Raw genomic sequence first — 22651 nt, forward strand, 5'->3', positions numbered from 1 at the left:
ACATTTGAGACTTCTGTGCGGCTAAAATGTTTTGGATCTAGGATCATTTTTGTATGTTTCTACATGATATAATTGAATTTGTACTAGCTCATTTAATAGCGTGATTTGCACAATAGTTTTGGTCTATTTGTATTTTGTATATTGTGCTGCCATTGTCTTCTGTACCAGCTCCGCGTGGCTCTGCTCACTCTGCCGAATTCCTCGTCTGATGAAGGGTGCTGAAGGGTGCGCGGGAAAGCTGACCGTCTGAACAAAACCAAGTTGGTCTGAAAGGTGCAATCGACTCTGTTTAGTGATATGCGTTGGCAGATTGAACCCTGCCAGCACGGGTTTTCCCTAGGCTGCAGTTTTCCGTGTTTTCCACCCCCCCTTTTTTTTTATCCCACCTGGAGATTGGCAACCCTGCCCAGTGTTCACGTTACGCGCAGGCGAGGGAGGACGCCAGGCCTGGCGCCTAGCAGACACGCGATCCCGCGTTCTCACGTTCTCCCGCGTTGGCTAGGCGAGCGAGCGGGGCTTCCATCTGCAAGCGCGCGGCCGCAAGCGCGCTCCCCCGATGCAATTCCCCCCCGTCTCGGGCGCGCGATCCGGCGGTGCTGCGTCCAGGCGTGAGCGCGCGTGCGTAAAAGCCTCTCTCCGGCTGTCTCTCTCTCTCTCTACTCGGCGCCTTCCTTTGCTTGGAGAGAGCCGGACGCAGCAATGGGCTAAGGGCAGCGGCAGCACCGCCTGGCCGGAGAAGGAGGAGGAGGAAAGGAACCAACCTTTGCAGAGCCGGGATGGCGACGGATAGTAAGTACCACCACGACCCTGCCTTTCTCTGGGCTACCAAGGGCAGGTTTGGCCCCCTCTGGGGTCTTTTCAGAACCCCTCCAGACTGCCGCTGCTGTTAGTCTTTTTTTATTTTACGAACTGAGGATTCGAACCCGCGACCTTGTGTGGGCCAGGCGGGTGTTTTCCCCGTGGAGCCACCGCGTCCTCCCTTTCCCCTGGGGCTTGGTGCTCTCTGGTGCCTTCTTCCCTGTTCCCGTCACCAACCGGGGGTCCCCCCTCTACCCCATCCTTGCCAACCTGTCCCATCCACACACCCCCCCCCCCATGTCCCCACCTGCTTCTTCCTTATGAACATATGAAGCTGCCTTATACTGAATCGGACCCTCGGTCCTTCAAAGTCAGTATTGTCTACTCAGACTGGCAGCGGCTCTCCAGGGTCTCAAGGTTTTTCATGCCTATTTGACTGGACCCTTTTTTAGTGGAGATGCCAGGGATTGAACCTGGGGCCTTCTGCTTACCAAGCAGATGCTCTACCACTGAGCCGCCGTCCTTCCCTCCCTCCCTCCTTCCTTCCCTGCTCTCAAACATCTGACGTTCACCTCTTGCAGCTCTCAAATGCCTGGTGTTTATGTTTTGCTGGGCTGGATGCTGCAGCACTGGCCTCCCTTCCCAGGGGGATGTGACTGAAGTCCACAGCCTCTCAACAGTGCCCTGTTGAAGCCTCTGGAACCTAAAAGGAGGTGAGGGATTCTGCAGACCTCAGGGGGCAGTTGGGCTGGGAGGGTGAGGGGGGGAAGAGCTTTGTGGGATTCCAGGCCGCTTCTGGTACCTCCTGATTTCAGCTTTTTCATTCAGTCACCCTTGCAAATTGTGTCAAGCCCCAAGGGATTTGTGTCCTGCCCAAAGCGATTTGGGGCTGTGGGTGGTGAGGTGGAAGAAAGGAGACTGTCCTGATTCGAGTCTGGTGGGGCCTTTGAGACCAAGGAGGCCTCCGGAGTATAAGTTTTGGAGAGCTGAAGCTCCTTCTCCAGATACATCTCAACCCCACAGACTCCCAAGACGGGAAGGGCCCTGACATTGGGTCGGAGCACCATCTTTTTGCATGCCAAAGGTCTCAGGTGCAATCTAGAGCTGGGTCGGTCAGAGCCAATACTCCCTCTAAGCTGTGGAGTCTTGTGAGCAAAAAAATTGCATATTGTGAGCTCCTGGCATTTAAAGTTGTGAGCTACTGCAGAAATTAGCTTGCTCTGAGGCCCCTTCTTCCTGAGCAAAGACAAAAAGGGGTGAGCTGGAAGCTGAAAACCTGTGAGCCAGCTCACGCTAACTCAGCTTAGAGGGAAGGCTGCTCAGAGCATGACTTTTTTTGCATACCCAAGCGCTGGGTCAGAGCACAGTGGTTTTTGAGTGCAGAAGGTCTGGGGTTCAATCTGGAGCAGAGTTCATTCAAATGAGCTTTGCGGGGAGGCCGCCATGAGATGTTTTCAGGGCCGGCCGTAGACTGTCTGACACCCTAAGCAAGGCTGGCGTGCCCCCCCCTCCGCACTGATAACATCACTGTCACAGGGGGAGGGCTCAGTTTGGAACCCCTGGAAGACTAGCGCCCTAGGTAGTTACCTAGTGGAAGGGCCAGCCCTAGATGTTGCTAAGACCTTAATGAGCTGCTGCCAGTTGAGATCAGAAGATGTGTGTCCTGGCCCCACTGATGGACCTCTAGATGGTGCCTGTTTTTTTTTGGCCACTGTGTGACACACAGTGTTGGACTGGATGGGCCATTGGCCTGATCCAAAATGGCTTCTCTTAAGTTCTTATGTCCGTGGCAGTGATGCTCTGTATTCTTGGTGCTTGGAGGAGAGGCAACTTTGAGAGGGATTCAAGTGTCCTGGGCCCAGTGGTGGACCTCCTGATGGCACCTGGGTTTTTTTGGCCACAGTGGGAGGGCTTTTAGTGTCCTGGCCCCACTGATGACTTCCTGATGGCGCCTGGGTTTTTTGGCCACTGTGTGACACAGGGTGTTGGACTGGATGGGAAATTGGTCTGATCCAATATGGCTTCTCTTGCGTTCTTATGTCTGGGGCAGTGATGCTCTGTATTCTTGGTGCTTGTGGGCAGGCAACAGTGGGAGGGCTTCTAGTGTCCTGGACCCACTGGTGGACCTCTTAATGGCACTTGGTTTTTTGGCCACTGTGTGCCACAGAGTGTTAGACTGGATGGGCCATTGCCTGATCCAACATGGCTTCTCTTATATTATTATGGACCTCCTGAGGGCACCTGGTCTTTTTGGCCACTGTGTGACACAAGAGTGTTGGGCTGGATGGGCCATTGGCCTGATCCAAAATGGCTTCTCATATGTTCTTCTATCTGGGGCAGTGATGTTCTGTATTCTTGGTGCTTGGGGGGGCAACAGTGGGAAGGCTTCTGAAAGTCTGGCTCCACTGTGGACCTCCTGATGGCACCTGGGTTTTGGTCACTGTGTGACACAATGTTGGACTTTATGGGCCATTGGCCTGATCCAGCATGGCTTCTCTGATATTCTTATGTCTGGGGTAGTGATGCTCTGTCTTCTTGGTGCTTGGAGGGAAGCACAGTGGGAGGGCTTCTAGTGTCCTGGCCCCACTGATGGACCTCCTGATGGTGCCTGGTTTTTTTGGCCACTGTGTGCCAGAGAGTGTTGGACTGGATGGGCCATTGGCCTGATCCAGCATGGCTTCTCTTATGTTCTTATGTCTGGGGCCGTGATTTGGGGTGGGGGCACAGTGGGAGGGCTTCCAGTGTCCTGCCCCCACTGATAGACCTCCTGATGGCACCTGGGTTTTTTGGCCACTGTATGACACAGAGTGTTGGACTGGATGGGCCATTGGCCTGATCCAACATGACTTCTCTTAGGTTCTTATGTTGAGCTAGGTGGACTGGGGGGTTGGAATGGAGGGTAAGGCTCCACGTTCACTTATGAACATGGGTTCAAATCTTCTCCTCCCTGTCGTCTTCTGCACATGCTGAGAAGTACATGGCTGGGGGAATCCCCCTTTTATAAAACCACCCTGTTTCTGTAGATGGTTCATTTTAGGAGATCCCAGGGATTTTGGGTGTTGTGAAATGATCCCCCTCTTCTCAAAACTGGCCTTTAGAATATCTAAGCTCCCTAGGCAAGAGTACACTTCTAGCTAGTTTCCATATAGCTCTGCCTATCACAGTTTCTAGCAGCATTTCCCCTGTGTTTTTTCCCCGTTTAACAAGCGACATGTAAACCCAGCAATGCAGAACATGAAACACAAACAAGAGCATCAAAAATATAAAATGATTTTTTGAGGTTTCCTATAACTAGGACTTTTTTTGGTAGCAGGACCTCCTTTGCATATTAGGCCACACACCCTTGGTGTAGCCAATCCTCCTGGAGCTTACAGTAGGCCCTGTACTAAGAACCCTGTAAGCTTCTGGAGGATTGGCTACATGAGAGGGGTATGGCCTAATATGTAAAGGAGTTCCTGCTACAAAAAAGCCCCGCCTATAACTAACGTTTAAGTTTTTTATCCGCTGTCCCTCCCCATTTTTAAAAATCTGCTACTTCTCTTACATCCTATTAGCCAGGGCTTTTTTGGTAGAAAGCCCAGCAGGAACTTGTTTGCATATTAGGCCACACCCTCTGATGTCATTATGGTTTCACATAGGGCTTTTTGTAGAAAAAGCCCAGCAGAGATTCATTTGCATCTTAGGCCACACCCCCTGCATTCCTGTGTGTTCCTGCTCAAAAAAACCCCCTGCTATTAGCCATCTTAGAGAGCCAGCACGGTGTGGCTGTTGGAGTGTCGGACTAGGATCCGGAGTCCCAGGTTCAAATTCTGCTCTGCCATGGGAGCTTGCTGGTTGACCTTGGGTGAGTCACAGACTCCCAGCCTAACCCTTCTCACAGAGTTGTTGTGAGGATAAAACAGAGGTGAGGAGAAGGATGTCAGCTGCTTTGAGTCCCCATTTGGGGGTGGGGTGGGTGGGAAGGTAGGATGTAAATAAAATACAGTCTTCATGAGCGCGGAGCCCACTTTAGCCTGCAGAGCAAATTCAGCAAATGCTGCCCTCCACTGCCAAGGGATGTTACTCTGTCTGTGGCAGCAGAAAAGAGCAAGACTCCAGAAGCACCTTAAAGACTAACATTTGTGGCAGGAGAGAAGCTCTTGTGAGTCGCTGCTCACTTCTTCAGATAGCAGGTTGGTATCAGGTATTGAGAACCTGAAGAAGTGAGCTGTGACTCACGAAAGCTCCTATTCTGCCACAAGTTTTGTTACTCTTGAAGGCGCTCCTTGACTCTTGCCCTTTTCTGCTGCTCCTGACAGACTTCACACAGCTACCCATTTTGATCTACCTCCGTGGAAGTGAGCAGTGACTCAAGAAAGCTCCTACCCTGCCGTAAATTGTGCTAGTTTTTAACAGGGTTGGTCAAACTGTGGCTCAGGAGCCACATATGGCTCTTTCACATGTATTGTGCGATTCTTGAAGCCCCTGCCGCCCCGTCAGTTAACTTGGAGAAGGCATTTGTCTCTTTAAATCCCTTCTCCAAGCCAAGCCAGCCGGCAGCTTGGAAAATGCGTTTAAAGTTAAAGTTACTTTCTTTCCACCTCTCTCCCCATCTATCTATCTATCTATCTATCTATCTATCTATCTATCTATCTATCTATCTATCTATCTATCTATCTATCTATCTATCTATCTATCTATCTATCTATCTATCTATCTATCTATCTATCTATCTATCTATCTATCTATCTATCATCTACCTACCTTCCTTCCTTCCTTCCCCCCTTCCTTCCTTCCTTCCTTCCTTCCTTCCTTCCTGCTCTCAGACATCTAATGTTCATGTCTTGCAGCTCTCAAATGTCTGGTGTTTATTTGATGTAGCTCTTAGGTTAAGGAAGTTCAGCCACCTGATCTTTAAGGTGCTCTTCCTCTTTTCAGCTCCTAACCTGCCACAGATTTTGTTTGTCTTTAACGTGCTCCTGGACTCTTGGTCTTTCTCCTCCCTTGAGTTTGTTTCCTCTTCTCCCCTCTGTCATTCATTCGGGACCTGCCTCTGTGCTTTTCCCAAGCATCGTCTGCAAGTTCAGTAATGCCTTCCATAACTCTAAACCACATTATATAACTGCTCGCTGTTCAAAAGCCAGGCGGTACCTTTTATTACTAGCACAAAAATCCCATACAATTTGGGTCATCTTTAAAAAAAAAATGATGCAGAGGTGGAAAAGATGCAGAAGAAAAGTATGACTTGGGGTGGCACATGGCACGTAAACATGGCGGATAAAAGCAAATGTTGCAGCTTTTCCTTAAGTTTGTGCAACTGTTTGGGGCTTTCCCCGGCCCTTCTTCTCACTCGTGGGTTGTTCTGTCCTAGGCAGTTCTGCTTTTGAACTCCAGTTAAAGTGTCCTGCTCATCACATCTCCAAGCAGGAAGAGTTTTTAGGAGCCTCTTTAGGAGCCTCTTTAGTTCAAAAACAAAAGCCATGTAATCCCCTTTGTTGGGATCGAGCCCAAATGACAAAAAAAGCAATGTGCAAGCTTTTGAATCATACAGAGCTCTTCATTCGCCTGGCGAAGAGTTCTGGAGAGCTTAAAAGCATGTGTGCTTTTTTATCTCACACATGAACATGCATGGAACTGCCTTATGCTGAGTCAAACCCTTGGTCTATCAAGGTCAGCATTGTCTACTCCAGGGGTGGCCAAACTTGCTTAACGTAAGAGCTGCATAGAATAAACATCAGATCTTTGAGAGACACAAGACATGAATATCAGATCTTCGAGAGCCACAAAACAGGAAGGAAGGAGGAAGGTAGGAAGGTGGGGTGTATGGAGGGAGGGAGAAGTGGAAAGAAATCAGCTTTTAGGGACTGCTTTTTTGAGTGCCTTTTGGAGAAAGGGGGTATGGAGAGTCCAAGTACAGCTGATTATAGCTTAAGACAATGGCCGCCAACTTTTTTTTTGCTATGATAACTGACAAGTTCAAATTTACTTGGCATGGTGACCCTCCCAGGGTTTTTGGGCACCCAAAACAAAGTATGACCTTGTCCCTCATCTAGCTCAGCATTCCATTTTCTACAGTGGCTAAACAAAAGTTGTTGAGAAATCCATATAGCTGCCCTAATCCTTTGAGCCCCAGAGCCAGGAGGCAACATCAGGGAAAGGTCTTGGCCTCTCTGCCCTGTTGTTGGACCTCCAGAGGAACTGGTTGGCCACTGTGTGAGACAGGATGCTGGACAAGATGGACCACTGGTCTGATCCAGCAGGGCTCTTCTGATGATCTTATGAAGGCCTCAGCCTCTCTGCCCTGTTGTAGGCCCTCCAGAGGAACTGGTTGCCCACTGTGTGAAACAGGATGATGGACTAGATGGACCACTGGTCTGATCCAGCAGGGCTCTTCTGATGTTCTAATGAAGGCCTCAGCCTCTATGCTCTGTTGTTGGCCCTCCGGAGGAACTGCTTGGTCTTTGTGTGAGGCAGGATGTCGTACTAGATGGACCACTGGTCTGAATCAGCAGGGCTCCTTTTGTTCTTAATGTGAGAAGCTGACAAAGAGGACAAGGAGAGAAAGAATGATGGAAAAGGCAGGAATGGCCATCATGGAAGGCAGGCCCATCAACCATGGGTTTAGGATAGCTAGGGAGTTGGAGGAAAAACTGAAGAGGAGGAGAGAACTGAGAAAGAGAACTACTTCTTCCAAGGATGTAGTGATGGCCACCGGAATAAACAGCTTGAAAAAGAGATTAGATAGATTTATGTTGGAGAAGTTCAGCCATGGTGACTGAGGGGAACCTCCACGTCCAGATGCTATCAACCTCTGAATGCCAGTGTCAGGAGGCAACATCAGGGGAAGGCCTCAGGCTCTGTGCCCTATTGTTGGCCCTCCAGAGGAAATGGTCAGCCACTATGTGAAATAGGATGCTGGACTAGATGGGCCACTGGTCTGATTCAGCAGGGCTCTTCTGATGTTCCAATGAAGGCCTCAGCCTCTATGCCCTATTGTGGGCTGTCCAGAGGAACTGGTTGGCCACTGTGTGAGACAGGATGCTGGACTAGATGGACCTTCAGTTGTCTGATCCAGCAGGGCTCTTCTAATGTTCTTATGAAGGCCTCAGCCTCTGTGCTCTGTTGTTGGTCCTCCAGAGGAACAGGTCGGCCACTGTGTGAGACAGATGCTGGACTAGATGGACCACTGGTCTCATCCAGCAGGGCTCTTCCGATGTTCTTATGAAGGCCTCAGCCTCTGTGCCCTGTTGTGGGCTGTCCAGAGCAACTGGTTGGCCGCTATGTGAGACAGGATGCTGGACTAGATGAACCTTCAGTTGTCTGATCCAGCAGGGTTCTTCTGATGTTCTTATGAAGGCCTCTGCCTCTGTGTCCTGTTGTTGGCTCTCCAAAGGAACTGGTTGGTCACTGTGTGAGGCAAGATGTTGACTCCAGATTAGGGGTGTCAAATCAGGCCCCCAGAGGGCTCCTATCAGGCCTCCGATCAGCTGGCTGTCATCTGCTTCCTTCTCCCACTCTCTTGCTTCCTTCTGCATAACAGCTTGCTTTGCAAGGCTTGCTCAATTGCACAGGAACTACAGAGCAAAACCTCTATTTTCTCCATTGGCTGAGGCTCCTCTCTTGGGGAAAAAGTGGGGGGGAGGCAGAGCTTGTTTTTCCAGGCACTCTCAATCACACAGCAGAGCTACTCAGCCAAGCCTCTCTTCCTTCCCCCTCCTGATCCCCTGGAGAAGGAAGGAAGGAAAGAGCCATAGCTCCCTTTGCCACGTTCCCTGGATCCCATGGGAGAGATACAAAGAAGCACCTTTAATACCAAAAAGTGCTAATGTTTTAAGCATGTTTTAAGTTTTTTTTTTAAAAAAATATTAAATTATGTTTGTCTGTGTCCTTTATAAAGTTTATATCTCTACTACCTAATCTTAAATGGGTATACACAGAGCCTGGCCCAACCTGACATGGTCCGGCCCAGCAAGGTCTCATTTATATCAGATCTGGCCCTTATAACAAATGAGTTTGACACCCCTGCTCTAGACAGACTATTGGTCTGCTCCAGTAGGCTCTTTTCATGTTCTTACACCAGCAGAAATTGGATGCGGTTTGGAAGAACAATTCCTGAACACTGAGTGTGGATTTATCCTTGGGTTGTTAGACCTCTGCTGATGGGATTAACTTCCGACCCGTGGCTGCAGTAAGTAGAGAATTTAGCAGCTTTTCTGGCCGCTGTAGTACAACGACACGAGAAGCCGTACCTCCCGAAATCCTTTGATTTAAGGAGAATCTTCAGCATCTGCTCTGATGCTAGTAGCTCCCTGACCGGTTGTAATGCATGTCTGATCCACTGATCTGCTAACCAAGGATGACGAATACAAAAGCAGCCAAACATTGATTTCTTGGCTTGATTGACATTCTGCTCCGTCGTTTGAGCTTAGAGAGCCTTAGGGTGATTTTATTCAACTTTGTTTCCGCTCCCAAAGGGCTCATGATCGAAGCACTCGATTACAAATCGAGGATTCCCGATCTTATTTTATTTTTGGTATTTTTGTACTTGGTGTATTTGTACCTGGAAGTTATGTCATGCTCTGGTGACTTGCCCCTGCTGGGGGGCCTGGAGGAAAGAAGAAGAAGATGAGCAGACAATACTGACCTTGATGGACTGAGGGTCTGATTCAGTATAAGGCAGCTTCATATGTTGAATATGTCCAATGTTCAATGATGACGATGATGTTGATGACGATGATGACAAAGAAGATAGAAGAAGAAGATATTGGATTTATATCCCGCCCTCCACTCCGAAGAGTCTCAGAGCGGCTCACAATCTCCTTTACCTTCCTCCCCCGCAACAGACACCCTGTGAGGTGGGTGGGGCTGGAGAGGGCTCTCCCAGCAGCTGCCCTTTCAAGGACAACCTCTGCCAGAGCTATGGCTGACCCAAGGCCATGCTAGCAGGTGCAAGTGGAGGAGTGGGGAATCAAACCCGGTTCTCCCAGATAAGAGTCCGCACACTTAACCACTACACCAAAACTGGCTCTCCAGATGATTTTGGATTTATATCCAACCCTTCACTCTAAGTCTCAGAGCGGCTCACAATCTCCTTTACCTTCCTCCCCTACAACAGATACCCTGCGTGGTAGGTGGGGCTGGGAGAGCTCTCCCAGAAGCTACCCTTTCAAGGACAACTCTGCGAGTGCTATGGCTGACCCAAGACCATTCCAGCAGCTGCAAGTGGGGGAGTGGGGTAATTCTGTCCCTGCCTCTCGACGGTATTCCAAGGAGGTCTCCCATCCAAGCACTAACCACGGTTGACGTTGCTTAGCTTCTGAAATCTGATAAAATCAGGCTTCCTGAGTTATCCAGGTCAGGGCAAGGATTCCCGATTTTATTGAGCCTGTGGGCACCCTTGGAGTCTTGAGAAAGGGTAGCTGGAACCAGGGATGGAATTCTAGCAGGAGCTCCTTTGCATATTAGACAACACCCCCTTGATGTAGCCAATCCTCCAAGAGCTTACAAAAAAGAGCCTTGCAAGCTCTCTTGGAGGATTGGCTACATCAAGGGGGTGTGGCCTAATATGCAAAGGAGCTCCTGCTAGAATTCCACCCCTGGTTGGAACCACCTTGACCTGGATGTCTGAGTCTTCTCAGGTCTCAGATGCTGAACAAGGTCAGCCCTGGTGAGTCCTTGCCTGGGAGACCCCCACGGAAGCCCAAGGTCCCCGGATTGACATCATATTACTAATTATCAGAGAACTTTAGAACAACGTAAGAACATCAGTGAAGCCATGTTGGATCAGGCCAATTGTCCATCCAGTCCAACGCTCTGTGTCACACAGTGGCCAAAAAACCCATCAGGAAGTCCACCAACGGGGCCAGGACACTAGAAGCCCTCCCACTGTTGCGGCCCCCATCCCAAGCACCAAGAATACAGAGCATCACTGCCTCAGACATAAGAACATAAGATACGCCATGTTAGATCAGGTCAGTGGCCCATCCAGTCCAACACTGATGTAGCCACTGATGTAGCCAACACTGATGTAGCAAAAAAAAAACAGGTGCCGTCAGGAGGTCTACCAGTGGGGCCAGGACACTAGAAGTCCTCCCACTGTTGTCCCCCCTCCCAAGCACCAAGAATAGAAAGCATCACTGCACCAGACAAAGAGTTTGATAATTGCACTTCCAAGTGTGGCATCGCAGTGTTTCCAGTTGCCGGCTTGCATCTGGAAGCTTGGGTGGGAAATGCGAAGGAGCTTGAACAGAACAGGGAAGAAACTCAGGCAGCTCCCAGGCAATGTTCCCTCTAAGCTGCAGAGTCTTGTGAGCAGAAATTATACTTGGTGAGCTACTGGTATTAAAATTGTGAGCTACTGCATCAATTTGTCTGCTCTGGGGTCATCTTCCTGAGCTAAGACAAAAATATGTGAGCTGGAGGCTAAAAATCTGTGCGCGAGCTCACACTAGCTCATTTCCTGCCAGCTGTGACCGACAAGCAAAGTACTGAGCTCATTCTGGACAGATGTCTTCCAGCCTTCTGCTCTCGAGCTTTGGGGCGACATAGATTCCTCCTGGCATACTAACCTCTTTGGAGGGCATGCAAGGGAGCTCCATCCTTCTTTTGAAGACAGAAATCCATCCTGACCTGGATAGCCCAGGCAAGCCTGACCTCGTCAGATCCTGGAAGCTAAGCAGGGCCGACCTTGGCAAGTACCTAAAAGGGGAAACCTCCTTGGAATACCAGGAACGGGAGCCAGAGGCAGGCAAAGGCAAACCACCTCTGTTAGTCTTTTGCCTTGAAAACTCTAGCACTGGGGTGTCAGACATGCAGCCTGGGGGCGAAACCAGGCCCCCGAGCAACTGGCTGTCATCTGCTTCCTTCTCCCCCTCTCTTGCTTCCTTCTGCATCACAGCTTGCTGTGCCAGGCTTGCTCAATCGCACAAGACCTACAGAACAAAGTCTCTATTTTCTCCATTGGTTGAGGCTTCTCCCTTGGGGAGGAAGGCAGGGGGGTGGGGAGACAGAGCTTGCTTTGCCAGGCTCTCTCAATCACACAACAGAGCTACTGAGCCAAGCCTCTCTTCCTTCTATTGGCTGAGGCTCTGCCCCTTCTGGTCCCCTTGGGAAGGAAGAAAAGAGCAGAGCTTCCTTTGCCCAGTTCCCTGGATCCCATGGGAAAGAGACAAAGAAAATACCTTTAAGACCAACGAGTGCTAATGTTTTAAGCATGTTTTATTTTAAGTTTTTTTTAAAAAAAAAATCTTTGTGTTTCTCTGCTACCTAATCTTACATAGGTACACAGATGGCCCAGCCCAACATGGCTTGGCTCAACAAGGTCTCATTTATGCCAGATCTGGCCCGCATAACAGATGAGTTCGACACCCCTGCGCTAGCAGGTCACTGTAAAGCGGCTGCCACTTGATCTCATCATATCTCAAACGCTAAGGAGGCAAAAGGCAAACCACCTCTGTTAGTCTTTTGCCTTGAAAACTCTAGCACAGGGGTGTCAAACATGCAGCCTGGGGGCCAAATCAGGCCCCCGGAGAGCTTCTGTCAGCCCCCTGAGCAACTGGCTGTCATCTGCTTCCTTCTCCCTCTCTCTTGCTTCGTTTGTATTTGAATGGGAGACCTCTGTGGAATACCAGGATGGGACGCAGAGGCGGGCATTAGAAAGCCACCCCTGAATGTCCCTTGCCTCCCTGCTCCACTAGGGGTCACCAGACATCAGCTTGTCTTGATGGTAAAAGAAGGGAAGGGGGAGGTTTGAGGGCAGGGAGGGATGTCAATGAGGTAGAATCCTATCCAGTCCATCCACCGGAACACACATTTCCTCCAGGGGAGCTGATTTCTGTGGCCTGGAGAAGAGTTGTAATTTTGGGAGACCCCCCCAGGCCTGACCTGGAGATTGGTAACCCTGTGACCATAGGCTCAGTCTCTTGTTCAGGGGCCTTTCATGGGGGAGGGCTCCACGCTTTACTGGGGAAGCGTCACTGAATGAGGCAGGATTCCTAGACTTGGCCATTTAATGGTGCATGTTTATATTCAGGGGGTTTTTTTTGTAGCAGGAGCTCCTTTGCATATTAGGCCATGCCCCACTGATGTTGCCAATCCTCCAAGAGCTTTCAGGGCTCTTCGTACAGAGCCTGCTGTAAGCTCCAGGAGGATTGGCTACATCAGGGGTGCGTGGCCTAATATGCAAAGGAGCATCTGCTAGAATTCCTTACAGGGCTCTTCGTACAGGGCCTACTGGAAGCTCCAGGAGGATTGGCTACATCAGGGGTGCGTGGCCTAATATGCAAAGGAGCATCTGCTAGAATTCCTTACAGGGCTCTTCTTACAGGGCCTACTGTAAGCTCCAGGAGGATTGGCTACATCAGGGGTGTGTGGCCTAATATGCAAAGGAGGTCCTGCTAGAATTCCTTACAGGGCTCTTTGTACAGGGCCTACTGGAAGCTCCAGGAGGATTGGCTACATCAGGGGTGCGTGGTCTAATATGCAAAGGAGCGCCTGCTAGAATTCCTTACAGGGCTCTTCGTACAGGGCCTACTGGAAGCGTGGCCTAATATGCAAAGGAGCTCCTGCTACAAAAGAAGCAGCCCTGCTTATATTTATTTATTTTATACCCTGCATTTCTCCCCAGTGGGAACTCAAAGCACCGTACATTGTTCTGCTCTCCTCTGTTTTATCCTCACAGCAACCCCATGAGGTAAGTTAGTCTCAGAGGTTGTGATTGGCCTAAGGTCACCCAGCCAGCCTCCATGGCACGAGAGGAGATTTAAATCTGTGTGTCCACCCTTAAGAACATGAGAACATCCCTGCTGGATCAGACCAGTGAGGGTCCATCTAGTCCAGCATCTTGTCTCACACAGTTCCTCTGGTTGGCCAACAACAGGGCATAGAGGCCAAGGCCTTCCCCTGACTTTGCCTTCTGGCTCTGGGATTCAGAGGGTTAGTGACTAAATGTGGAGATTCCCCTCAGCCACCACATCAACATCAGAAGAGTCCATCTAGTCCCACATCCTGCCTCACACAGGGACCAACCAGATCCTCTGGAGGGCCAACAACAGGGCAGAGAGGCTGAGGCCTTCATTAGAACATCAGAAGAGCCCTGCTGGATCAGACCAGTGGTCCATCTAGCCCAGCATCCTGTCTCACACAGTGGCCAACCAGTTCCTCTGGGCATGGAGGCCGAGGCCTTTCCTCCTGGCTCTTAAGATTCAGAGCGTGACTGCCCCTGAATGTGGAAGTTCCCCTCAGCCATTGTGGCTAGTAGCCATGAATCTATCTAATCCCCTTTAAAGTCCTTTGTTCCTGGGGCCATCACGACATCTGCTGGCAGCAAACTCCACATTTTAATAACTCTTCGTGTAAAGAACTATTTCCTTTTTCCCGTCCTGAACCTACTGCTCATCAGTTTCACTGGATGTCCTCGAGTTCTAGTCTTTGAGGAGAGGGAGAAAAAGTTCTCTCTGCCAACTCTCTCCACCCCATGTGGGATTTTATAAATTTCTGTGAACATATATGAAGCTGCCTTATACCAGGGGTGACCAACAGTAGCTCTCCAGATGTTTTTTGCCTACAGCTCCCATCAGCCCCAGCCATTGGCCATGCTGACAGGGGCTGATGGGAGCTGTAGGCAAAAAACATCTGGAGAGCTACCGTTGGCCACCCCTGCCTTATACTGAATCAGACCCTTGATCTGTCAAAGTCAGTATTGCCTGCTCAGACTGGCAGCGGCTCTCCAGGGTCTCAAGCCAAGGTTTTTCACACCTATTTGCTTGGACTCTTTCTAGCTGGAGATGCCGGGGACTGAACCTGGGACCTCCTGCTTACAAAGCAGATGCTCTACCACTGAGCCGCCGTCCCCCACCTTCGTTATGTCTTTTCTTAACAGAAAAGTCCCAGATTCTTCAGCCTTTCTTCATAGCCTTTCCTCACAGAGAAGGGCCTCTAATGCCTTCATCATCTTGGTTATCCTTCTCTGTGCATCCTGAAGTCAAGTTTGTGGCTGGTTCAGAGCTGACCCCCCGTGGCTATCCCGTGGCGTTAATGGTTTTCCAAATGGCCACAGAAATTAAACTATCCGCGATCAGCACTCTTTTGTTTTCTATCTTGGCTCACATTGAGGTTGCTTAGTTACCGGAATTGTTCCGGTCTTTATGCTTTGGTTGAATTAATATGCAGGGCACCCAGAGACCTCTTTGGTTGTTCATGCAGGGCACTGTTCTGCAGGCCTGGAGTTCTATGCAGATGGGAGTCTGAGGTTTATAAGCAATGTTGTTTTGCGTGGGAGAGCCGGTTTGCTGTAGCGGTTAAGTGTGCGGACTCCAATCTGGGAGAACCGGGTTTGATTCCCCCCACTCCTCCGCTTGCACCTGCTGGAATGGCGTTGTGTCCGCCATAGCTTTCATAGGAGTTGACCTACCCTTCTCAGCCCCAGCCACGTCACAGGGTGTCTGTTGTGGGGGAGGAAGATAAAGGAGATTGTGAGCCACTCTGAGTCTCTGATTCAGAGAGGAGGGTGAGGTATAGGTCTGCAATTCTTCTTCTTTCAGCTTTGTGCCATGCTGCTGGACTGTGGGGGAGCAAATTGCGCCCACGGGCACTGTTGGTTGGACCCCCCCCCCCCTTAGGCTGTTTAATGGCATGTCAGGTTCCAGCATCTGTTAGTGAGTCAATATTACTCTGAATGGTTAAAACAGAGTCAGGACCTCATAAAACAATCGCGTGGTCACACCAGGCCTCATTTTGGGCAGGAGCTCACAGGAGCCAATCTCTGGAGCCTCTAAGTTTATATTGGGCCCTCTCTTTCTTACCCCCCCTCCCCAAAATACTTGTTTCTGGGCTCCACTTGTTCAATCCCCCTGTGAGAATTTTGCTGAACTCAAGGATTTGACAAACGTTCTAATATTTCCCCTCACAAAACATGAGAAAATAACCAAAACATACCAAGCAGGCAGATGGAAATCTCTCTATGGGAGCACATACAGCCAAGGCTGTGGGAACTGCACTGGCTGCCAATAGTATTCCGAATTCGCTACAAGGTGCTGGTTATTACTCTTAAAGCCCAGTATGGCCAAGGACCTGTCTACCTTAGGGACTGTCTTTCCTAGGGTTGCCAAGTCCAATTAAAGAAAAATCTGGGGACTTTGGAGGCGGAGCCAGGAGACTTTGGGGGTGGAGCCAGGAGACATTGGGGGGTGGAGCCAAGAACAAGGATGTGACAAGCATAATTGAACTCCAAGGGAGTTCTGCCCATCACATTTAAAGGGACAGCACACCTTTTAAAATGCCTTTCTTCCATAGGAAATAATGAAGGATAGGGGCACCATCTTTTGGGGCTCATAGAATTGGACCCGCTGGTCCAATTGTTTTGAAACTTGGGGGGTATTTTGGGGAGAGGCACTAGATGCTATACTAAAAATTTGGTGCCTCTACCTCAAAAAATAGACCCCCCCAGAGCCCCCAATACCCACAGATGAATTCCCTATTATTCCCTATGGGAATCGTTCTCCATAGGGAATAATAGAATGCCCAGTAGACATTTCCCTCCCCCCCACGCTTTCTAAAGGGGGGAGGGCCTCCAAACCAGGGAATCCCCTGCCCCCTCCCTCTCTCACACACACAAATACTTACCAGATCTTCTTCCGGAGAACTCTTGCTGTGAAAACGAAAGCAAAAGAAAGGGAGGGGCCGTTCTCCCAAGCCCTTCCTGCTTCCTGCCCAGCCTTAAAGGGGCATACATTTTACAAACGGCTCAGGAGCTCTATAATAACATGAAGCCTACAGGTATGTTCTCCCCCCCTCCACCCCCCCGCTTCCCAATTTTTGAAGAGCAGGAGATGAGGCTGCGAACCCAGGGGTCTCCCGCCAGAGCAGGAGGTTTGGGAAGCCTAGTCTTTCCCCAAATGTTCCCCAGAGGGTACTTAGATCCGGGATGCAGAACTTATTGTCGATCCCTGGGCCGAGGGAGGCGAGACTGGAGTCTACTAGAGAGAGAGAGAGAGAGACCGATTTTGCACACAGCTTACACTGCGATCACGTTCCTCTTCTCTGCGCAGCATCCGTCGGATTTCTCACTATCTGCGCTGGAGTTACAGGAAGTGCCGCGGCTTTCGCGTAGCAAACGTAAACTGGGTTTTAGCGGTTTACGTTTGCTATGCGAAAGCTGCGACACTTCTAGTGGGAAATCCGACGGACGCTGCGCAGAGAAGAGAAACATGACCACGGGGTAAGCTGTGTGCGAAATCGGTAAGAGCCTTCTCAATTGCAGCCCCCTACTGGTGGAACCAACTTCCAGAAAAAGTAAGGGCCGTGCGGGACCTTGCTCTGTTCCTCAAAGCCTGTAAAACAGTCCTATTTCGACTTGCCTTCAGCTGAATTCTAGCACAAGAGGACGCCCAACATCACTGGACATGTTGAAATTAATACTAGCACCAAAATACTAGCACTTCGTGGGAAGGGCGGGATATAAATCCTAAATAAATAAATAAAATAAATAAATAAAAAACTGTTTTAAATCGTTTTAAACCATTTAATTGTTATTATCAACTTCATTGTCAAAACTCCAATGTTTATTCATTATTTTATTGTTTTAGTCTTGATTGTTGTGAGCTGCGCTGAGCCTGCTTCGGCGGGGAGGGCGGGATATAAATCCAAGGAGTAAATACATTAATTAATCGTCATGACACTGTGGCCACACAGGAGAAAGTAATTTAAAAAGTATGATGGGAGTAAGGTTTTCTCATGCCAATTCTAATTCCAGAAGCATTTTCAGGTAGATGCTGAGCTGATAGAATTGAGTAGACCATCCGGTGATGTCAGGGGGTGTGTGGCATCTGCAAACGCGTTGTGCTAATGAGCTCTGGCACCTCTTTTTCGATGAAATGACCCCCGGGTCACACAGTATAAGTACAATGGAATCGGTACGAGAGCAGTTTACTGGAAAGGTACCAAGGTTTTTGTGGAGGTCTTTGGACACCACAGCAAGCCTTTGAATTGTCGGCGATTTATTGTGAAACACAGCCCATACTAGCTAGCAATGCGTCGAGAGAACATCTGTATTTCTGAACCGACCTTTTTTGGATGAGAACTGGGTCCAAGAGAAATGGAAGCACCGGATGCTTGAAAGGGAATTTGGACTCTGAAGTTTCCATCCATTATAAGAATTTGGCTTTTGGCTTTTGTGGACTACGGGTTTCGCCATTTACCTTGAACCTGTTCATTTTGGTGAATATTGTATATTATGGGGCATTCCACTTTCTGTAGTTGTGCTTGTACATGAATGGAAATGACTGATTATTTGTAATTGAAGTTTTATTTGATGATGACGATGATATTGGATTTATATCCCACCCTCCACTCAGAATTTCAGAGTCTCAGAGTGGCTCACAATCTCCTTTATCTTCCTCCCCCACAGCAGACACCCAGTGAGGTGGATGGGGCTGAGAAAGCTCTCCCCAGAAGCTGCCATTTCAAGGACAACGCCTATGAGAGAGCTATGGCTGACCCAAGGCCATTCCAGTAGGTGCAAGTGGAGGAGTGGGGAATCAGACCCAGTTCTTCCAGATAAATACTGGCTCTTCAGTATTTGGAATTCATAAAGTTGTTTTTGCATTCCAGGACCTCATAAAAGCAGCAGAGCTGGAGAGAGCACCACACCTGAGACTCCAGGAGGTTGGGGGGGGGGGAGTTGGACCTCCCCCTGATTTGGGTAGCTGTCCCTACCCTGTGGCGCTGAGTTTTAAAGCAGTCCTAAGCTCTGCTCACAACCTGAGTTTGATCCCTGGCGGAAGCTGGGTTCAGGTAGCTGGCTCAAAGTTGGCTCAGCCTTCCATCCTTCCGAAGTCGGTAAAATGAGTACCCCCAGCTTGCTGGGGGGGGGAAGTGTAGATGACTGGGGAAGGCAATGGCAAACCACCCTGTAAAAAGTCTGCTGTAAAAATGTTGTGATGCGACGTCACCCCAGAGTCAGAAACAACTGGTGCTTGTACCATAGAGTTTTAACTCCCAAATGGCTAGAGCATCCGGGAAAACCATATAGTTTTCCCAGAAATGCCTAGAGCGACCCCGCGCGCGTGCCACCATTCTGATGATGTCACTTCCGGGTGACAGCGACGCAGGGGGAGCTTCCCCCCTATTGGCCTGGACCGGGGAGTTGGCAGCCCTAGTGATGGATGAAGATCTGGAGTTAGAACTGATGTCCAGACAACAGAGATCAGCTTCCCTTCTATGATATTATATCCTGCTGAGGCCCCTCCCCCCAAATCTCCAGGAATTTCTCAACCCAGAGTGGCAACCATATGTCCTACATAAAATGTTTGCAGAGCGAAGAGTGGCTGATTGCATCTAGTCCTTACAAAGAAACAAAATGTCGCAGCAGGCCCTCAGGTAGCTCTGCCCCGTTTGACCCCACGTTTTGCTGTCTGTGCCTCAGCCTGCCTCGAACCATTTCCTGAGGGATGTTGGATCCATTTAGAATCTTGAGCTCCTCTCCTCTTGGGACACTCGGAGCTTTTCTCAGATCTGTGGCCCAGTTAGACCAGGCCCTGAATTATTCAGCTCGATGTCACCACCGTTTCTTCTTCTTCTCTCAGACATGAAGCTAACTGACGGAGCTGGCGCTGAAAGGCAGTCGAACTGCTGATCGAATTTCTCTGGTTTTTCCTTCCAAGTTTCCTCAAGTTGCCATTGATTTTTAGCAGGTGGCACTTCAGCGTAAGCACGTGGAGGGCAGCAGCTCAAGGACGTGATTCATCAGAGCCCAGGAGCTGCTGTGTGGGATCAGAGCGCAAAGCCCTCGTTGCCAGCCTCCAAATGGGCAACGAAACAAGGGAAACACAGTAGGGTTGCCAATCCCCAGGTGGGGGCAGGGGATCCCCCAGTTTGGAGGCCCTCCCCCACTTCAGAGTTGTCAGAAAAACGGGGGGGGGCAATGTCTGCTGGGCACTCCGTTATTCCCTATGGAGACCGATTCCCAGAGAGTATAATGGAGAATTGATCCGTGGGTATCTGTGGCTCTGGGGGGCTCCCCTGTTTTTTGAAGTAGAGGCACCATATTAGCAGCATAACATCCAGTGCCTCTCCTCAAAACACCCACGTTTCAAAAGGAATGGAACACAGGTTCCAATGCTATGAACTCCAAAAGAAGGTGCCCCTATCCTTCGTTATTTCCAGTGGAGGGAAGGCATTGAAAAGATGTGCGGTCCCTTGAAATGTGATGGCCGGAGCTCTCTTTGGAGTTCAATTATGCTCGTTAGGACCTTGCTCCTGACTCCACCCCCAAAGTCTCCTGGCTCTCCCCCCCCCCCTAAAGTCCCCAGATATTTCTTGAATTGGACCTGGCAACCCTAAAACACAGCCAAGGTTGAGCAAAATGTGAGGAGGCTGCGAAACAATATTTTTTGCTCCATAAGATGCACTCCCCCCCCCAAAAAAAAGGGGGGGGGAAAGTGTGCGTGTCTTAAGGAGCGAATACTGCAAAAAATTCACACAAACGCCTCTAAATTCACACAAACGCCTCTAAAAGCTAGGTGCGTCTTATGGTCAGGTGCGTCTTATGGAGCGAAAAATACGGTACTTTGCAAACAACAGCTACAACTAGTGTATCACAGCTTAATATAAGCATTACACACTCTCCATAAACTTTATATCAGCGCTTGACCGCATTCTTGACCCCACTGCACTGTATTGAGTTTAAATTCATGGCGTCTAAAGGGAAAGCACCACAATCAACCTTTTTTAACAGTTACTTCTAAGAATAACATGCAAAATTTGCCAGGTTTAAACAGCAAATACTTCTGTGTATAACATGCGAGGCTTTGTGACCAACAAAGAAAACAGCCCTTGAATTAAACGTAGGCTTAGAAGAATGAATTAAAAGTTGTTTTTCTGTTGATTATCCATGTGTGTAGATTCGGTAACGTGGTGACACGCTTCCTAGGCTTCTCTCTTTGCGTGTTTTGAGTGTCGTCGCCTTTGACCATGTGATTGTCTCCGGAACCAAGGCTCATAGCATTATAAGGAAATCGATTCCAGTGTTTCCACAGGCGGGGCGGGGTCTGGAACTCCCCCCAAAGTGACAACTAATTTCCAGACTACAGAGATCAGTTTGGCAGGAGAAAATGGCTGCTTTGGAGGGGGTTGCCAATCCCCAGGTGGGGGCAGGGGATCCCCCGGTTTGGAGGCCCTCCCCCCGCTTCAGGGTCATCAGAAAACGAGGGAGGGGGGAGGGAAATGTCTCCTGGGAACTCTATTATTTCCTATGGAGACTTATTCCCATAGGAAATAATGAAGAATTGATTTGCAGGTATCTGGGGCTCTGGGGGGGGGCTGTTTTTTGAGGTAGAGGCACCAAATTTTCTGTGTAGCATTCAGTGCCTCTCCCCAAAATACCTCCCAAGTTTCAAAAAGATTGGACCAGGGGATCCAATTCTATGAGCCCCAAAAGAAGGTATTCCTATCCTTCATTATTTCCTATGGCAGGAAGGCATTTAAAAGGCATGTGGTCCCTTTAAATGTGACGGCCGGAACTCCCTTTGGAGTTCAATGATGCTTGTCACACCCTTGTTCCTGGCTCCGCCCCAATGTCTCCTGGCTCCACCCCCAAAGACTCCTGGCTCCACCCCCAAAGTCCCCAGATATTTCTTGAATTGAACTTGGGAACCCTATCTATGGCTGCGACTTGATGGCACTTTCTACCGTCCTCAAATTTATGTTGCTTGTCCTTCTCCTAGAGGGCAGCTAAGACCTTGCAATATCGTCATGAGAATTCAGTCTCCCCCCCTCCATTAATCCCTCCCTTTCTGGGTTTTCCTGCAACTCTGGTGGTGGTGGTGAGTACCTAATTCTTTTTTAAAATCCCCCCCCCTCTGTGCAAAGTGCCATCAGGTTGCATGTGACTTATGGTGACCCCAGTAGGGTTTTCAAAGCAAGTGACATTCAGAGGTGGTTTGCCGTTGCCTTGCTCTGTGTGTCCCTTGGAGGTCTCCTATCCAAATACTGATCAATAGTTCTCCCCAAATACTAGAACTCGAGGGCATCCAAAGAAGCTGATGGGCACTAGGTTCAGGATGGACAAAGAGAACATAAGAACATGAGAGAAGCCATGTTGGATCAGGCCAATGGCCCATCCAGTCCAACACTCTGTGTCACACATAAGAACGTAAGAGAAGCCATGTTGGATCAGGCCAATGGCCCATTCAGTCCAACACTCCGTGGCACACTTAAGGACATAAGAGAAGCCATGTTGGTTCGGGCCAATGGCCCATCCAGTCCAACACTCTGTGCCACACAGTGGCCAAAAAACCTCAGGTGCCATCAGGAGGTTCATCAGCGGGGCCAGGACACTAGAAGCCCTCACACTGTGGGACCCCCCAACCACCAAGAATACAGAGCATCCCTGCCCCAGACAGAGAGTTCCAACAATACGCTGTGGCTAATAGTCACTGATGGACCTCTGCTTCATATGCTTATCCAATCCCCTCTTGAAGCTGTCTATGTTTGCAGCCGCCCCCACCTCCTGTGGCAGTGAATTCCACGTGTTAATCACCCTTTGAGTGAAGAAGAACTTCCTTTTAACCATTCTAACCCGACTGCTCGGCAATTTCATGGAGTGCCCACGAGTTCTCCTTGGGAGAAAGGGACTTCTTTCTCTACCTTCTCTATTCCTTACATAATCTTTGTAAACCTTTATCACGTCGCCCCTCAGTCGACATTTCTCCAAGTTGAAGAGAAAGATTTCTTTACGCAGGGAGTGAGTAAAGTGTATAATCCTCTGCTTGAGGATGTAGTGACAGCCGCAAGAATAAACAGATACATAATTATGTACGGTTCTATCACCTCCCTTCCCTCAGTCGTCTTTTTCTAAACCGAAAAGCCTCCAATGCTG

The 22651-nt window shown here is 49.4% G+C and overlaps 1 protein-coding gene across 1 annotated transcript in view; it reads left to right on the forward strand.

Moving 5' to 3' along the window:
- Positions 1-767: 767 nt before the first annotated feature.
- The window catches only part of SYT16 (synaptotagmin 16), a 171417-nt gene continuing 149533 nt past the window's right edge, over positions 768-22651 (forward strand). Inside the window, exon 1 of the mRNA XM_060262871.1 lies at positions 768-789. Within this exon, the coding sequence (XP_060118854.1) occupies positions 777-789 (13 nt within the window). The 5' untranslated portion in view covers positions 768-776. The remainder of the gene's footprint in view (positions 790-22651) is intronic.

Source organism: Heteronotia binoei, chromosome 21 (assembly GCF_032191835.1).
Source record: "Heteronotia binoei isolate CCM8104 ecotype False Entrance Well chromosome 21, APGP_CSIRO_Hbin_v1, whole genome shotgun sequence".
NCBI lineage: Eukaryota > Metazoa > Chordata > Lepidosauria > Squamata > Gekkonidae > Heteronotia > Heteronotia binoei.